Source organism: Homalodisca vitripennis, chromosome 5, assembly GCF_021130785.1.
Source record: "Homalodisca vitripennis isolate AUS2020 chromosome 5, UT_GWSS_2.1, whole genome shotgun sequence".
NCBI classification, from domain to species: domain Eukaryota; kingdom Metazoa; phylum Arthropoda; class Insecta; order Hemiptera; family Cicadellidae; genus Homalodisca; species Homalodisca vitripennis.
The window spans coordinates 62,153,332-62,173,305 of NC_060211.1; the positions used below are offsets into that span (position 1 = coordinate 62,153,332).

General features: G+C 32.4%; 1 protein-coding gene across 4 annotated transcripts in view; it reads right to left on the bottom strand.

Annotated features, from left to right (window-relative positions):
* Positions 1 to 8,876: 8,876 nt before the first annotated feature.
* LOC124362292 (autophagy-related protein 16-1) overlaps positions 8,877 to 19,974 on the bottom strand; it is a 235,709-nt gene continuing 224,611 nt past the window's right edge. For all 4 annotated transcript variants that reach the window (XM_046816663.1, XM_046816664.1, XM_046816666.1 and 1 more), the window contains one exon: positions 8,877 to 9,932. In XM_046816663.1, the coding sequence (XP_046672619.1) occupies positions 9,842 to 9,932 (91 nt within the window). In that variant the 3' untranslated portion in view covers positions 8,877 to 9,841. The remainder of the gene's footprint in view (positions 9,933 to 19,974) is intronic.

Genomic DNA, 19,974 nt, shown 5'->3' on the forward strand with positions numbered 1-19,974 from the left:
GTGGTCACCTGGAAAGGATGATCAAAATAAAATTATTTTGAAGTAGTGTCCAAGCAAGATATAAGCTATATTAATTGTTCAGATTATAAGCATATGCTTAATTGAGCAACTTGGTTTACTTGGGTTCATACCTTACAGCAGTCTTAATGTGCTAAGAACTTCCTCGCTCTTCACATAAAAGTGAAGAGAAGACAGCTCTTTCAAGCCTTTGAGAGCTGCCATAGGTCTAAAGCACATGGCTCCACTGATACATAAGATAGCAGTGTATAGCTATACACTGAACACAGTGGAGTACAATCATAGCTGCCTCTGCTCTACCTTTGGGCACTGAACAAGATAACCGAGGTGGTTATCTAAAGCCAGATTACCATTTTAGGCCCCATACTCTAGGTTCCGCTACAGTCTAGTAGTGTGAAGAGTGACCACTGCACAACGCAGTAGCAACTCCAAATAAAGATTCTAGGTCAAATCTGTATCAAACACGATGATCAGACAGTTAGTTTCAATGGAGAGGATTACAGTAGAGCCCGCTAGAGATAAGAGGCTGAATGTTAACCTTGCTCCATTGTAAAGGGAACTGTAGTGGTTTTGGAGTTATTTACACTCAGTCACTCCTCCACACACAAAGTCAGAGCTTTCTGCATGAGATCAAATAATAAAACTCCACACTTACCTCTTACTGTAACGAACAGGTAATCTACATTACTCTGTACTTCAAAGCATTTGTTAATAAGTGTAATCAAGAGACCAACAATAACAAGGCACAGAAGAGATGATAGAACTCCTTCTTGTGGACAACCCCCTTAACTGCATTTACAGTAACTAACTAGCCAAAGAGCCTGGCTGTTACTCTAGGATAAGGCAACATAGTCCTGATCCACTTAAGTGGCCTTGTCTATGTCTTTTTTGTATGCTATTCCATTTATTCTACAAATCTGATATAAAAAACTCTCTACATCCAAAGATGCACAAAGAGCAATTTCCTTTTCCTCCAGTGACTACTTAATCTTAGAGATTAGACTGATAAGGGTATCTGACAGAATTGATATCACCACAAGTGCAAGCCTAAAGCACTGAATTTAAGTCTACCATTAGTATAAAATGTAATAAATGCTGTTTCACCTGCTGAATTATAATTATTATAGATTAGTATTGTGAGTTTTAAGAGAGAACATCCACTCACTATGGAATAGTAAAATATAGGAGATAACTTCCTGATAACTGGTGAAACTACAATATTTTTCAAAAATAAATTTATCTTTACAAGGATGCGTATTATAAGATTGTGTTTTTCGATAGGTGGAAATAATCTGTTTTCAAAAATTAGAAACATTTTTTCAACATTAATTATATAGAATAATTGCAAAGTTGTTTGTGAACTATATAGAATTGTATTGTGTTATGAATAACACTGCAATAAAGAAGATAAGACAACTTGTGCTGTTATTGGTGGATATATTTATGACATTACTCTACTTCAGATTGACTATTATATTAGTATATAAAAAAAGGGTTTAAGTCAGACTGATGAATGCAGACTATGTGAAGAACCAGAAGAATGTGAAGAAACCAGTGGATGTGATATGGCTGGAGTGCATGATATTTGTAAAACAAAAGGTGCCTAGGAGCTTACCTCCAGAGCACAAAGGAAATTAGAGAACAAAAACCAACAAATCTCATAGGTTTACGCAGAAACATCATAGGTTTGAAGGTGAGACATTTGTATAGAAGACATAAAGGTTTCAACTACAAAAAATATACATATAAGATAAAAAAAATAGTAAATCTTGCTTATGGAGAATGTCAGACTAGATTAAGGAGTAAAATTTGACTCCATTCTAAGATTTTGTGTAAAACATGTTACATAGCGTTAGACAAGAGTTATGATGTGTACATGATTGAAAGTGTGATGTTGCAACATATAAAAAGTAGGTAAATATCATAAATCACAATTTAAAAGAGGTGAATTGGTAGATGCACAATAACAGAATAATGGTATGCTCAAAGTATTCTATTTGTGCTGTACTTGATAAAGAGCTGAAAAGCACATTGAGAAAACTCTTCCTTCTCCAGTTAGACCCTAACCTGTTGAAATTGAAAGACCCCATAAGCATAAAATTTGTGCTGAAGATTTAAAGTGCATTCTAGTACTTAGGCTTACATGGCCAGTGCTATAACTAATATCCATTCTACACTGTGCAAATAATTCCTTACATAATTAAATTCTTGAAATATTTCAGTCACGCTGGGGGGAGTCAAATTTGGTCAAAAGATGTAAAACTCAAACTGCTGATAACAAACATTTGTCTGTATAGTTGAGTTGAAATGAACAGATTTTAAACATGATTGGCAGAACCTTAACAACCTACAACAAACGATCAATACAGCTTTTTTATCTCTTTCAGTATTTTAATCATTTCATCTTCTTTATTGAAATTGCTTTCGTACTTGATTATTTCTAAGGATTTTTATTATCCTTAGATACTAGAAGAGACTTTTGCAAGTACTTTTGTTTTGTCGAATATCATTGCTTGATTAGTTTTGTAACTTTGTTTGCTATGACCTATTTTTCTGTATCTTGACATTTCATGTTCAAACATGTCACTCGTGTAGATATTAAATGTTTTGTCTCTCCATTGTAGATTGAGCCACAACTACATGGAATTTTGTACATTCCATTTCCAGCGTAAACATTAGAATTGTGTCCTTACTTACGGGAATATCAGTGTGGGCTTGGTGCAAGAAAGCATATATATAGATGTATGTTAGTCAAGGGGTTAAAGCTGGCAATGACACAGATAACTCTAAAAGATTTTATTCAGTTTTCCCGGACAAAAAAATTATAAATTGCAATGCTGTGTAAGATTTGATTGACAAATTTTGATGGACAAGATATATGACCAAACCACTAAGAAGTGGTTTTTCTAGTATTTAGACTGAAAACAAACTACTTGATATTTCCAATGAGATGCCTATAAGTGTAAACATGAAAACTCAAATGGAAACTGATACTAGTGTTTGAGTAGCCCACACTCTATACAGAAGAAATTACAACTTTTTCCTTACAATTTGACAGTGGAGCAAGAATTAAAACCTACTTATCATGGCAATAGAACACAATTTTGTAATTGTAAATAATTAAATAATTTCTTTTTTTTTTATTTAATCAATGTTCTTAGTTAAACATTTTTCATCATTAATGTGGAAATCTGTATACTGGATACTTACATTCTGGATACTGTACATGAACTACCAACATTTTTTCTTTGGAGTAGCGTACATACATTATGTATTGATAAGGAACCACTTCATTCTCTGAAATCTAGAGTTTTGATTGCAGTATTTTGTATTTTGCATTATGGGTCCCATATTTGTTACTGTAACAATAAATGCACTAGAATTTTATATCCATTTTTGACTTGTCAAATAGTTTATAACCATTCAATAATTGCTATTTTCAATAAGACGGTGCACTTTTGTATGTGCATACTGCTTGCAGATGATTTTGGTGATCGCATAATTTTACAAAAACTCTTGCCTCCACGATTGTCCCACCTATCAAGTCTGACTTTTTCTTCTTGAGTGCAGCAAATCAACTGTTGGAAAAAGCCATCCAAAATCCATTGATGAATTAAAAACTGCAAAATCCTCTTTCACTTCTTCTGTTACAGTGTTTGAAGAAGTTTAGTTTCTCTACAATAGATCGCCTGTGAGAATAAAAGAACTCAACTTTAAGGGCTTCAAGAGTAAAATTTATAAGTGGTTTGTTTCAAACCATTTTTACAAAATACACAAATTTTGAAATGTACCTGTGTCAGATATGTTTCTCTGTTATGTTTAAGTATTCTTGTGTATTATGGTAGATTATGTATTTTAATAATTGTTATCACCTATTTAATCTGTGTTATAAATTCAGTTATGAACATGTTGATTTAACCCTTTATGATACCTTTACCAATTTTTATTGGTTTTGTATTACTTTTTAATTTTATGTAGTATATTGACACCAATAAACAATTTTAGTATTGTCATATTTTTTGCACTAACCCTTTTTTAGTAATTCCAAGTGGGACATATATGTCCCGCTGTCTTATAAGGGTCAGAGCTCTAAATTTTTATGTGGGACTTACATGTCCCGCTGTTTCTTTAGTGCATTACTTTATTTTAGTTTTAATCATCCTTTTCAATTATTTATTTTATGGGTATTTAAATTTTTTATGTATTATATGTAAATTATATTAGTTAGCATTTGTAATACTAAAATTATGAAGTAACACACACATTTCAATCAAGTAAAAATGTATTGAAAATACAAAATTTAAGGAGAAACTCTGCACAAACAGTTTGATACTTACAAAGTTATGTCTATGAAACTAAATGAGAGTATGCATATTGTAAAAAATTTAATAAATGTATATATGTATTCATACATACACAAATACAACCAAATTATACTTACAAAGTAATGTCTAAAAAACTAAATTAGAATAATGTATATTGTAAAAAATTCAAATCCATTATATGTAATATTGTATATCTATATAATATATTGTAAGTAACAACATAAATTGATATTTTAATATTAATAAACATGATTTCGGCTACACTCATTTCCTGTGAAAAATTTCGAAGCAAGGCACTGCACACAAATGTACATCACAGTTTGAACACACTATTTTTGTTCTCTTTTCTTCATTTTTGGTACTGCATTGCCTGCACCTACGTTGAGTGTATGATTCCTTAGGGATATGGGTTCCAAACATTAACGTGACGAACCTCAGTTGGAACACCCACATGTCCAGGTTTCTTTGTGGCAGAATACCACTGATTTATTGCCTCTTCCTTTTCTAGATGAGAAACAGCAATAAGCTGGCGAGCCAAGTTGATTCTGAATGACAAGTTATTGCCCTGAGCTTTGGTCAATTTCCACAAATTGAATGAGTTGACAAGCGCCAACTCAAAAAAGAAAATAGAACAGTCTATGCCACCATTTTCTTGATCGGCGGCCCACTTGATAGATGGCACGATGCTGATCGAAGTTGTCAACTCCGCCCATCAATGCATTATAAGACATAACAGCTTCTGGAGCAGATATTTTAATTTTTGAACCATCAGATTCTTTTCTATCAATGAATACAACATTTTTAGGGTTATGGACTGTAGAAAGTAGGCAGACATCCTTGTTATCCCGCCATTTTAAAGCACAAATGCCATCTTTGGTTCGAAAGGTGTAGTCTCCTCTCTTCAGTTCTGGCTTCTTGCTAGTTAACACACTAGGCAACCCCACTCTTTCACCTCGCACAGTCCCACAACAGTAAAGTCCATTTTGCAGTAAGGTTTTTGCCAAGTTGAAAGAGTTGAAAAAATTATCAACAACAATAAGTTTTTCTGTGCCAAAAAAGGTTCACACAAATTCAAAACCACCTTCTCGCACATCAAAAAGGATGCAAATTGTTCATTTTGCTTAGAATCATCACATTTTCCTATGTAAACTTCAAAGCGTACAAAATATCCTGTTTTCGGCATCGGGCTAAACACCAAACTTTATAACCTCTTTTGATAGGTTTCATAGGTTGATATTGTTTCAAACTCGACCTACCCTTGAAGGCTACCATGGCCTCATCAACTACCAGGTTACCAGATGGTGTGTAGCATTCAAAGCACTTTTCCTCCATATGTGTAATCAAGGGTCGCAACTTGTATAATTTATCATAGTTTCGCATCACCTTTTTTTGGGTGATGAAGATTGTCATTGAGATGGAGGTTCTGGACGATCTTTTTATACCTGTTGAGTGTCATTACCTGGGAGACACCAGGAATATTCAGGAATGGATCAGAGCTCCAATAGTTTCAACTGTCGATGGAAGTATGTGGATGCCCATCACAATTGTTTACTCCCAAAAATGCTTTTAGTTCATGCACATCAATATTTATCCAATTTCGAGCATTATTTTGGGTTGCATATAGGTTTGTCTGCTCACAAATTAACATGAGTAACTCATTTATTAAAAATATTGGCTAATAGTATTCAATTTCCTGGTTCAATACTGAAAATGTTCTGTTTGATTTAGCTTCCGTGTCTTTGACTTTCCCCCTAAATTTGAACTAAATTCTTCGTCATACTCATCCCAACCCTCGTCCCTCTTCTGCCTTTTTATTTCTTTTCTCTCTTCTTGCGTTAGTTTTTTTTGTCCTTTGATTATTTTCCTCAGTGGTGTAATGTTTTCGTTTTTATAGCTGATTTCTTTACTTTACTGCCTTTTTTTCATTTTCTTTCTTTTGGTTTCATTTATGCATGGATCCTGTTAATTTTCCGTTTTATTTCCATTTTGTTTACTGTAGGTGTGGTCAAGCACTGGCAGACATGGTGGGTCATCTTCAAATAATCCATTATTTCCCCTTGAGGTAGATGGTTGGGGGATAAATAGATCTTCAATAAAAGGTTGAATTACAATTGGTGTATTCACACGTGTAGAAGTAGGCGTAGATTCTAATGAAGTATCATTTGAATTAGGGTCACGAATATTCTATAGGGTCACTAAATTCTAAAGTCATTTTCGCTGTCACCTTCAATGTCAGATGTGGCTGGGTCATCTGGTAAACCATATACATACTCCAGAATCTCATCTTCGCTCAATGCCTGCAAATAAAAGATGACCGTAAGCAAAAAGAAACTATTCGAATATCTTGATACGTACGTAGTAAATAAACCATTTACAACAAACAGCCTGTGGTGGATGGATTATTGAGGCAATTATATTTTCCAAAACAAGGACAAATAACGATGAGTGGACCCGATTTTCTATATTGATTGATTGAAATATTGGTATTTCTTAATCTTAATTGTAAGAACAAACTAAATAAAACATAACCTAACTAATATAGATATTTTGGTTGTCAATATTGATGGTTATACTAATCGATAAATTAAACTCAGCCCGATTATATTCCATGTGGTTTGGTAACACAATACTGTGTAGATCTAATAAACATTTTAGTTTGGGCTTACGTATTTATTATTACTATTTGCACCAATTTATTTTCTGATTATCTGCCAAAAGTTAAAAAGGTGTAGTAAATATAACGCCATTATATACTTTATTGATAATATTATATCGTGTAAGTGTATTATTTTATAAACCCTACAAAAAATATTGCATAATGTAGAATAAAAGTTATACATCTTTATCACCTCAAGGACAGTGGGGACAATAGACGTCCCACTTGGAAATTAGTATCTAAATAAGTTATAAACACTAAACATTATATTCTAAATAAACCATTATAATAATATAAGATATTTAAAATCAATTTTAAAACAGTAATACTCACTTTTTTCCATTTTAAAATGTATGAGTCGTTGTAAAAATCACATAAGCCAACTTTCTGAACGTTCCAAAAATGTCAGAAACGTGCAAATCAGCTGTAACCACATTTAGTGAGTATATGGCTGTGCTGTTCATATTAATTTTTTTTTTTAGTCCACATATATTCCTGAAGATGGTAGCACTAACAGGACTTTATTATCTACCAACAGACTTAAGTAACAAAGCAAAAATGAAAGTGGGGTCATAGGTGTCCCACGGTACCATAAAGGGTTTTAACTAAGTTTTAGAGTACCTATCTTCCTTAGCTTTAACCTTTGATGTTATTTTGTCCTGTTATGTATCATATAATTTATTTTAATGTTTTATTATGGTCAGATTGTTATTTCTTTTTAATGTTTATTATAAGTTATTGCATTTTTTGTGGTATAGCTGTTTTTATATGTTTAAGGCTTAAGTCGCAATAAATAATGATTGTTGGTAAAAGTAATGCATATGGTTTTTATCAATGTTCTCAATTTTACATCAATCAGATATTATTATTATATGTAAACACATACCTAATTCAATTTATTATTTATATATTATAAATTTTTACATCTATGCCATGTGTAATGATTAATAATGAATACAGATGATTGATTCATTGTGTATTGACATATGATTAGACAGTATATTCAACAATAGGGAAGACACTTTCAACACTGTATATAAAGTTAAATGCATTTTGTACAATTTGGAATAAATACTGAATACATTTTGTAACTTATATTTCATTCATTGTATATTTCACTGTGGAATGGCTTTTTGAACATTTTGTATGTATCTCAGTACTAAAGTAGTATAGTGTTACATTTACAAGTACAGTGCAACATCTTTAATTTGGATCCCTTTATGTTGGGCCTCTGGGTAACCCAAATCAGTTTATGAAAATTTGAAAATAGCTTTATGTCGTCCGCCCAGACTGCCAAGTGTGGAACGGATGTATTTTTATCAATAGACTGTTTGTAAAACTCAATAATTACATGTATTGCGACTTGTTGCGATAAAGAAGACAATAACAGGGAGGATATTGACAAAGAAAACACTGAAAGTATCACAGTTATAAGCCATGCAGAAGCAGCATCTCATTTGGGTGAGTTGATAGTTTATTTGGACAAAACCGGCCGAGCTTCTGATGTAGAAAAGGATGCTTGACCATACGGCACAGAAATGGCATTCAAAGCTGATAGAACTCAAAAGAACAAAATTTTTCAAAAGAATTAAACTGTATTATACTATATGATGATGAGTATTTTAAGTGTTTTTCAACAACAAACAAATATTGTATTGTTTTTACATATTGTTCTTTACTATTTAAACATCCACTGTTTATCCCAGATTTTCGTTTAGTCGGATCAGCCGCATTCCCGGCTAGTTCGACTTAACGAGGTTGTACTGTATTTTTATAAATAAGTTCTTAATATTATGTAGAAATTACAAATTTAATTAATGGAAGTAAGCTTTTAGGGAAGTACCAAAATACCAATTGAAATCACAGCTGAAAATGTGTTGTTCTTAAAAACAAATTTATTGTGTCTATAAAATCAGAAACATTTGCTTAATTATTACATGTTATACAAAACAACTTATATACAACATTGTACAATATATTACGGAACACTTATATAGTATTAAAATAATCATGACCTAAAAAAATCATACATTCTTATACACGATATCCGGAACACATGCTACACGGCGGAACTTAACATAAAATATACATAAAAAATAATTGAGTATTATAGACTAAAACGTTAATTAATGATGTTAATGTTAAAACTCTTACACTTAATAGTTAAATCACATTATTCTTATTAAAAGTTAAAGTTAATATTATTAAAAAATAAATATACAGAGCTCTCTCCATTAGCCATACAAAATATTAGCTATTACTGATTTTAAAAAATATTAAGAAGCTCATTAAAATAAAATATAATTGTAATGGCAATGTTGTATTTGTATAAAAATAGCAAATTTTATGTATATATATAAACATCTAAAAGTTAGCTCTAGCCATTTGCAATGCAGCATATTGTAATTGCCTTATATATTTTATCTGATTGAAATATTATAATGTGTACATGTTTCTAAAGCAAATAATCTAGCATTTCCAAATATAAAGATAATTTTAACTTTTTCCCCAGGCAATTATTTGTTACAGGAACTCTTAAAAAGTCAATGTTATATGTTTTTAAACCTTGAAAATGTACTTGATTTAATGTTTTTATTTAAGTTTATAATCTCTTATACTTTTTAGTTATCACAAATCCTTTTCTTAAATAATTTCTTTACTTTCAAAATATCTAAAACTGACTAGCTATATTGACTGTGTAAATCTATACTTTTACAGAAAATAATGCAATAAGTCACCCATTGTTGAGTTTATTCTATCACAAGTTTACAGACATAGCAAAATTCTGTTGGCGCATATCCTGATGCAGGTTACTCGGTCATCCATTGTGTGCGGTGAGCCTCTACTCAGACCAGACCACTGTGCGCCTAGAACGGTCCACACTGGCCAGTAGGTTGCCATACGGATGCCATGCAACAGCGGTCACAGGACTCCTTTACAAACAGAAGAGTTATGTTAATAATATGGTGAATAAAACCAAACCATTCCTAATGACAAAGATCTCAAGGAAGTTTACTTATTGATTCATGTGAATGTGCACTAAAAATGTTTATATTCCTGGACCAAAAACATTAGAGAGGAGGGCTTTCTAATGGAGAGGTCACAGATTCAATTCCCGATGATGTGTACAAAAATTTGCAAATTGGGTTTCAACACTATTCCCATACAAACATTTAGTACACCTTATTAAAACACTACTATATTATATAACAATGGTAACCCTTCCTCAAGCATGAGATTGAGATGTATTTATTATTTAAAAAATAAATTACTTTAAGAACATGCAAATACTCTCCAGGAAACCAGTGTTAGAGGCTTTAGTATCAGTATTTGAAATAACCTTGAAGTTATTGTATACATGTGCAATACCAAATCACTGAACCTCACAGCAATCATGGTGAGTTTATAGAACAAAGACTGTGAGCATTGTGCTATAACAAGTTTTAATTTGATATTGTTGACATTACAACATCTTTTAGGAGAATTTGTGGTTAAAGTCTACCAACAATGTTCATGGTGTGAATATAAATACTAACAAACCTCAAGGCTAGTCATGCACATCGGAAAAACATCTGGAGTTTTGGAGAGTTTTGTTTACATACCCTTACAAAGTTTATAGGTCAATGTTGTTTGAGTTTGTATCCTGAAAGCTACAATTCAAAGTGTGCTTTACATTTGATACTGCATGCTTACCAATTTCAAATAAAACATAGTATTAAGGAAGCAAGCCAAACTTTACGATTTGAATTTGCTACAGAAATGATAATAAAGATAGAAGATTTGCAAAATAACTATTGTAGATAGAGTACTGAGTTTGTAGGCAATGACCCTAGTCCATGTCTGTATAACCCAGCGGGGAGAGTGTTAACTGCCACAACAGCTGATTATGTGGATCTGAGCAATCCAGTGAGAATTTAAAGATTATGATAAAGACTGTATTCATAATATGTGTTGTAGGCTTTTATATGATTACGAAGACTATTTAATAAGACATGCTACACTTTTAAAAGTTTTCTTGAATTGAAGGCATCGAAAGGGAAGTGCATTATTATAATATTTATTACATTACTCCATTATAACACAAAACTATAATTTACTCTAAGATAATATTTCTTCACTTGTATAGCTTTATATATAATTTTCAATGAGTTACAATACGTGGCTGCATACAGACAGATGATTGCTCTATGATTAGGTAATCTCTTCTTGTCTGTGATTGGTCAGAGCAATACAACTTATCACCAAAGAAAATTGGGATGGTATAGACCCATTTCTTTCTGAGTCTGTCAAGAGCTTGTCTCATGTGTGTAACATTGCTAGTCTCGCACCATCTCTTATACTTATTAAATTATTTTTTTGTTTGTAATCAAGGTGTTAATCCCTTTTGTCCAGTGTTTATGTATCATTGTTGTGATGTTGTGTTGTCATTGTTTCTATTTAACCAATCTCTCCGCCTCCCCACTGCCAAGTTACAATATAATACAATACAATTTTCTTTACTGTGCATTCGCCAAGAACTACAATGGTGCCATAAATACATAAATGCCTTGCTATAGTCTAGGAAAATGGCTGGAGTGTATTGTTCATTTTCTATCTGGTCTAAGACAAACCCAATTAATGCTATGAAAGCTGTAGACGTCGACTTATTCTTTCGAAAGCCATGTTGGTAGTCATTTAAGAGGTTTTAATGAGTAAGGTGTGCCATTAATCTAATCAGAATGATTTTTAGCAGGATTTTGGAGAAAGTGGAAATGAGAGAGATGGGTCTATAGTTTCTAACATTTTTAGAAGGCCCTTTTTTGTGTTTAGGGTATACCAAACTAGTTTTTAAGGCGGACAGAAATTTTCCTTCTCTGAATGATTTATTTATATGACTAACTAGAGGTGAGATAAGTTCTTGAGAGCAATGCTTTATACTCGTAATTTTTGAAGAAAACACATCTACTCCACTTGATGCTTTAGTTTTGAGGGAGTGTACTGTTGTTTTAACTTCTTTGTAGGATGTTGAAGTTAAGGTAAGAGATGTTAGAGGGGTTCCTCACCACTCAGCATCGTACCTGGGTCTACTGCGATTTCTCTGTTTTCATCAAGTGTATTTTCGGATATCTTTGAGAAGTATGTGTTGAAGTGCTCAGCCATTTCTTTTGTGCTGTTAATGAGTTTACCATTTATTTCTATTCCATGAGGGGTTTTTTCACATTTTCACTTCCTTACTTTGTTTATGACTTGCCAAAGAGCCTTTGATTTATTGTCATCTTGTTCTATGAAATTTGCTGAGGAGGACAATTGTAGGTTCCTTAGTTTCATGTCATATATCCTTTTTCTGTTAATGATTTCTTCTTTGTCTTCATTTTTGTTTGTTTAATTCAAATTTTTGTAAAGCCTTTAAAAAGTTGTCTTTAAGAGTTTTTGCTTCAGGATCATAGTACTTAATCTGTTTTTTATTAGTGCTGATTTTAGTTTTCTTTAGAGGACATGTAGAATCCAGTGCAATAAAGGATACTACGAAATGCATTGTAAGAAATTTCAAGATTGGCTGAGGGATGGACTTGTTTTCAGTTTTGTAGATGGAGGTATTCCTTCAGTTTATTAAGGTTAGTGTTGTTTACGCTTCTTTTTATTAGGAATTTTTGTGGAATGTCTTCTTGGTGTGTTTTCAGCAGGCACAGCTGTGCAGTATGGTCGGATAGACTAGTATACACAACATGTCCAGTAATATCTGCGTAGGGTATATTTGAGCAAATGCAGTCTATTGAAGTAGCTGTGTCATGGGTTATTCTGGTGGCACCTAAAGGATATCTCCAGATATTTTGTGTAGTTAGCTCTTCTTCCAGCATGGTGTTTTTAAAATCCTGGACAAGCCTATAGATATTTATTTCACCAATGATTAAAAATGTTTTGTTGTGCACGTCTTGAAATTCCAGTATGTCTGATAACAGGTCGAGGGAGGATCTTGTACTTCCAGTTGGTGGTCTGTAGATTTCTAGGATGTAGATGATCTTTTCTTTGCTGTCTGCATGCGAACCATTGCTGCTTCAAAAGCCAATTCCTGGCATGAGCTTGATATGTCAATAGCTGTAATTACATTAGTAAGGGTATCCCTGGAATATATTGCCACACCTCCTAGTTTATGTTCTTCTCTACTAAAGTGGGTGATTAGAGAGTAGTCAGAAATTTGGAAGCTTCTAATTCTGTTTTTTCCAGTCCATGTTCAGTCAGAATTAAAATGCTTGGATTTTTATCATTTAGAATATGGTGTAGTCTGTTTGTCTTTTTGGCCAATCCTCTTATGTTTTGGTGCATTATTGTTATGTAAGAATTGCTTGATGATTTGGTGTTTTTTCTTTGGTTTATTTTCTGGCTGTTTGTTTCTAAAAAAAAGGTTGTAGTGTAAGGCACTTCAGAGTGGTTGTCCTGTTGATTCGGTACATAGTGATGTGAGTTGGAACAACTGTGAGCAACAGCTGTGCTAGTTGTGAACATTGAGTAGCTGCTGGTGGTTGAGTTAGTTGAGTGTTTTGTCGAACTGTTGATCTCGTCTGTGAATTTTTGAAGTAGTTCTTTGTAAGTTTCACCTTTCAGTAGTTTTTTTGCTGTCATTAGTGGGCTGGGCTATTATGTACTTTAAATATGCCATATTTATTGAGCATGCTTCGCTTATTATTAGTAATAATAGGAATAAAATAATCTTCCTTTTGCTGTTGATTTTCAATTTGGAAAAAAGGTTTAGTGGGTTGTTTTTGTGCTTATTTTGGTTGGGGCTTGTTGGTATTAGTTCCCTTATTGAGGAGGGTTGTATGAGGTAATCTGGTTATACATGACCTGAAGCTGTCTAAGAAGGTTTTTGTGAATTTTCTCATAGTGGTTTCATATTCTGAAAGTTTATGTTCCTGTGTTCTATGGTGTAGCTCTGAGGTTTTAATTATGTTGTTTAGAAATATTATTTCTTCATTTTTTGCTATGAGATTGATCTTGAGCTCATCACATTCCTTGCTTTTTCCATTTAGTTCAGCCTCTAGTTTTTGTACATTTTCTTAAAGTGCTGTTAAGAGATGATAAGTTTTTTACTTGATCAGAGTAGTTGTTCCTATCACTAATAATTGTACTATCTTTATTAAACTGTAACTCCAACTCATTTATAAACTCATACTCTTTTAAAAGTTTATCTTGTAGCTTTTTAATATCTAATTGATGTTCACTCGCTTTGTCCTCTTTGCTTTTATTGATCATTAAAATTTGTTTTTCAGCAGCATAGTTTATCTTCCAGCTCCAGTTCTACTTCAGATTTCTTACTTTTCTCTTCATGTAACTGTTGCCTGAGGCTTTCCATCTACCTTAGCAGAGCACTCCCAACCTCGGCCGCAAGGGAGAGTGAGGTCTCTAAGTTCAAATTCTCCAGTTTGATAAATTCAGTACTTTTTCTTCCAGTTCCGTGAGATTACCCTGTGGTTTACTCTGTTGATAACAATGTGGATAATTCCACACTTTATTTCCTCCTCTGAAAGTTTTACAATATTCTTATAAGTTTGCTGCCATGTGACTATGCTGTTTGAACTCAATTGAACTATTCTCAACGATCCTGTGACAACCATTTCATGAGTAGGAAAAACCAACTGATGTGCCATGCCATGTGACAGATAAACACAACTTCAGTGAATTTGGCAGTCCTTTAATACATAACTCTTTAACCTCTCCCCATTTTTATACCTTCTCCTCCATAGAGACTCACAAAATGTTTTAACGCGGTTATGTAATAATAATACAAGTATTAACCCTACAGCTGGCATGAAAAGAACTTTCATTACCAAAGGTCTGCCCAATTTGACACCGATGAACATTTGTTGCAAAAGTAAACATGTACAGTTATTTAAATTTTAGGCATTTAAATGATTTTTATTTTATGTATTCTCGTGGAGCATTAACTATAGTACCAATTTATTGTTCTTACTTCGATTATCGTACAACATCGAACATCGTTCTCAGTGGAAAGCTGATATGAACTTAATATGCATCAGCCATGGTGTTGTTATTGTGAAACTGTAAACAAGTGCCAGGTTTTTTGGAGTTCAAATCCAATAGTATGTATGGAAAAATATATTTTATATAACCTCTCCTCATTTTTATAGCTTCTCCTCCATAGAGACTCACAAAATGTTTTAACGCAGTTATGTAATAATAATACGAGTATTAACCCTACAGCTGGCATGAAAAGAACTTTTATTACCAAAGGTCTGCCCAATTTGACACTGATGAACATTTGTTGCCAAAGTAAACATGTACAGTTATTTAAATTTTAAGCATTTAAATGATTTTTATTTTATGTATTCTCGTGGAGCATTAACTATAGTACCAATTTATTGTTCTTACTTCGATTATCGTACAACATCGAACATCGTTCTCAGTGGAAAGCTGATATGAACTTAATACGTATCAGACATGTTGTTGTTGTTGTGAAACTGTAAACAAGTGCCAGGTTTTTTTGGAGTTCAAATCCAATAGTATGTATGGAACAATATATTTTATAGTGTTTTAGTACTGTCATTACTGTGGTTTAGCTTTCTTAAGTTATAGTTTTAGTTCTCAATTATGAGTGAAGGCTTATGAGAGACCGATCATGTGATCTTAGAGAGCTCATTTTGGATCATAACTCATCATTTCTAATGATAACGAAGTTTATTCTGAAATTGAGGTAAACATGATACACCATGTAGCAGACATTATTTCCTAGTAAGTATTATCTTACAATTGTGTGAATCAGACAGAGAAGTTATTATTCCAACTGGTGATGTCCTTGGCCCTGCTCATGAACTCGCAAAACTCCACAACACGTACTGTTGCTTATGTGCCGTATGTATGGTCAGTTGTATGCCTTAGGTTAGTGTACAAACTCAAAAAAAAAAACTAATTTCTTTTTTTGTATGTAATTGTAGAGTTCTAAAATCTGATTGAAAACTATGCCAGACCAGTTCAACAGGGAGGCCGCAAACACAGGGTGGAATCCAGTGACTGAGTGAAAGATGAAATATTGTATATATGTAAATAAGGTAGGATTCAAATTTAGTATTTCATTTTATTTTTATTTTGCTATCATACTTACATATTTATAAATGCAGTCATAAGATTATGTCTACATATGAAAGATATTATTTCTTTAAAGATCAACCTATATTGAAAAAAACAGTAACTGCGTGCGCAAAGACATTTGGCAAATAAGTTTCAAAGTAAAAGTTAGGATAACTATATATTTTTTGGAATTAGCACAAAATTTACAATAAGTTATACAATTAATTAAATTTTGATATAAAAGTTATTGCTAAGCAGTTGCATAACACACTGTTTACAAAAATATTTAAAAATGGTTATTTACATGGAAACTAACAATAGGTTATTGTTATTATAATGTTCTACAAATATTTGTGAATAAATTGACATATAAAATTGCTTACACTTGGACTAACAGTTATGAAATTGGATACACTATAAAAAAACATCTGTGACTGTTGAAATAGAGCCGCCAGTACAAAGTGACACCATTGCCAGTTCTAGGATTAATACACTATGTATAAACTCATCAGTTTTAGTATATTACTAGCCAGTTATTCTATTTACTCTCTAGCTCATTCATTTGTCCTCTGAGCCTGATTTAACTCTTTACTTTTATTAATTCATTTATAACATAAAATGCATGATCCACAAGGATCCAGTAATTCTCTCTTAGTGTACAACTCTAAAAAACATGGCATTTTTACATATTATTTTAAAGTTGATAAAACAATGAGCCAAGCATTCAACTGCGTACTACACAAGAATCTTCTCAGCAAGCTAAAATCCTACTAAAACCACAACTCTTTCTAATTCTGATAAATAACCTTAGATTTAAAGAAAGGCAATGCACTTTGCAGATGACACAACACTTCTGTCTAGAGAAAAGTTCACTGACAGTGTTTCATGAGACTAAATGATGTGTAGATGGTTCACCAAAAATAGGCTAAATCTGAATTTATATAAAAGCAACAGCTACTGTGTACTCTATAAAATTAGAGAGATCTGGCACTAGGATTGTAGAACAAGTGTAACATTCCGCAGCAAACAAAATAAATAAGAGCCAAAACTTTAAGATTTTCTTTATTCCAGATGATTGGTGCAGTTTTCCAAAATAATCCAAATTTTTGCAGGAATTTCTTTTCCTTTTTTTACAAATAGTAGAATTCATATCACAAGAATTTCATAAAATCATTCCTTGAACACTTACTGAGTAATTAATCTTCTCCTAATAATATTTAATCCTAATATTAATATTAATCTAATCCTAATAATATTATAAATGTGACAGTGCCTTTGTTTGTTTCTTTTTTTTCACTTGTAAAGTGTTCAACCTATTGTACTGAAATATTACATGGACATTCTTATGGTACCTTGGATGAATATAGGCATATTTATATTTGGAATATCTCCCTGGGCTACTGGGCTACTGACCACTGGTCTAAAGTAGCAAAAATCCCATCTTGGCCTCCAAAATTGTGAAATATTAATTGAAAGAGCCTGTTCTAACATTATTTCATGACAGCAAAAGCAAAAAAGTTTAATTAATTTAACCACTATTTTCAATTTGTTTACATGTATAGTATGTAAATTCTCTAAAGAGTAACCATTAGTTTTCACACTGTTTATTTTATTTTAGCGATTAGGTAAGTACTTACCTACCTTATAAAATTTCCTAATATTATAAGATGGTTACAATTTGACTCCAAAGACTCCCTTTCAAGAAGTCAGCAAGAACAATGATAGATTGAAGTTCGCTGGATTGTGCTTTTAACTAATGTACCGATTCCAGCCCTAAATGTTCTAAAATATTTTTAAATTTATAAAGACATAAACAAATAAATGGTGTCATCATTAATGTACTTCTAACCATACATTTTTAGCAAATATTAAGTATTAGATATAAAAGACAAAATAACCATCTAACTTTTAGTATACATTTAAAGACTGTTATAAAACCCAACTTAGTTATCTTTTGAAAGAAGTAGTGTTCTCTGATCTGTGATATATATTTTCTTGATCAGAAAACAAGGCAGTGTTCATACAGGTGCAAAATATATTAAATTGCATGCAAAGCAGCAGGTAACTGCTAGCAGTACAGATATAAAAGACAAAGTCATCTAAATTCTACTATACACTTAAAGAGTGTTGTGAAACCTATCTTAAGTATTTTGACAGAAGTAGGCTTCTCAGAGCTGCTTATATATTTTCTTGATTGGGAAAAACATAAAATCAACTATGGAACAAAAAAGACCAAAGTAAATGACCATGTCCACAAATATATACTGTTTAATAATGATATTATCTTGATCGTGGTAAAAGGCAAACTCAGCATTGGTGTCGGAAATATAATTGATTCAAAACAGAAATACAGATACAAAACCTACGAAATTAAGCACGAAGGTGCAGGCAACTGCTAGTAATATTATAAATGTGAAAGTGCCTTTGTTTATTTGCTTTGCTTTCACACGTAATACTTGTCAACCTATTGTACTGAAATTTTACATGGACATTATTATGGTCCCTGGTATGTACGTACACCTATTCTTATTTCGAAAATCCCTCCGGGCTATGCCCCACTGATCTCTAAAGTAGCGAAAAATCCCATCTTGGTCTCTAAAATTGGGAAATATTAATTGAAAGATGTCACGGTCACGCAATGTCACATCACTTTTTATTTGCATATATTAATAACAATTGTGATTATTTGGAGCATATAGTAATAACAAATAGTATTATCTAACTTTTATTATAGATGGCAGCAGTGGCATGTTGAAACCAATTAGTCTATTCTGGATTTTACTCAATGAAAAAAATTGTGAACGTGTTCATGTATGGTAAGAATTTGGTTTCTTGAGACATTGTACAGTAGCTGAAGGAACGAAAACGGAGGAACTGGGCACTAGCATAATTCAAAAAAACCATTTGCTTTGTGACTACAATTTGAAGAAACAAGCAGCTGTAATGAGTGGTATCTAAAAGAAATACACCAGACACTAAATTCAATTTATAAAGATAGAAAATGGTCAAGAGGACACTGCGTCCATTTTTTACTGATGAGTACACGATACTGATTAGGCATATAAATACTGATATAATTCCTAGACTAAATCAAGGTAATAGTAATACATACTGAACATGGATTGGGAAGTAAGATCATGTACTTTACTGTATGAGGTTTACAGATATTCATTCTTTTGAAAACAAATACTAAAGGTAGCAAGCAGAGTGGCCTGAAAAGTAGGCATACATTTATTTTTAGGGAATTAAACTAATCATAAATATTATTAGTAAATTCATCCAATTTGGAAAGTTCAGGTCTTTATGTGTGTATCTAAGTATGTTTTTCCATAAATTATCTCAAAAATCATTTTATATACAGTGGAGAGATTTTAGCACCAATGCATGCCTATTGAAGAGTAAGCCGCGGGGAGTTAAGAGTAAGAATTTAATGTTCTTTACCAAAATTCTGAGACCATTATCTGCACATGCAATTCAACATAAGCAAACTCATTTAAGAAATGACATAAACCTGAAATAAGAATTATTCCACTTAACCTATGATCCTCTTAACCATGAACACTGAGAAATGGGTACTTGATACATGATATATTATAAATTATATTTCAAAAATATCATAGCGCCCTATCATATTACATCATAAGTACTTTCACTAAGAATGCTTGGAGTTCCTCCGCAAAGGGTCTAAAATAGTTTAAGTGTTACTAAAATCGTGTGAAGTAGTAAATCAAATACATGGAATGTTGCATAGGGATTCTGGGCGGGCCCCCCTTCCCCCCACAGACAGCTTGATGTTTTTAAAAATTATGGGATTTTGCAGCAACAATTAACGTTACTTAAATTTATATATCAATCAATCAATAATTCTTTATTCATTAGTTGTACAATACTGTACATCGAATAGTGTCATAC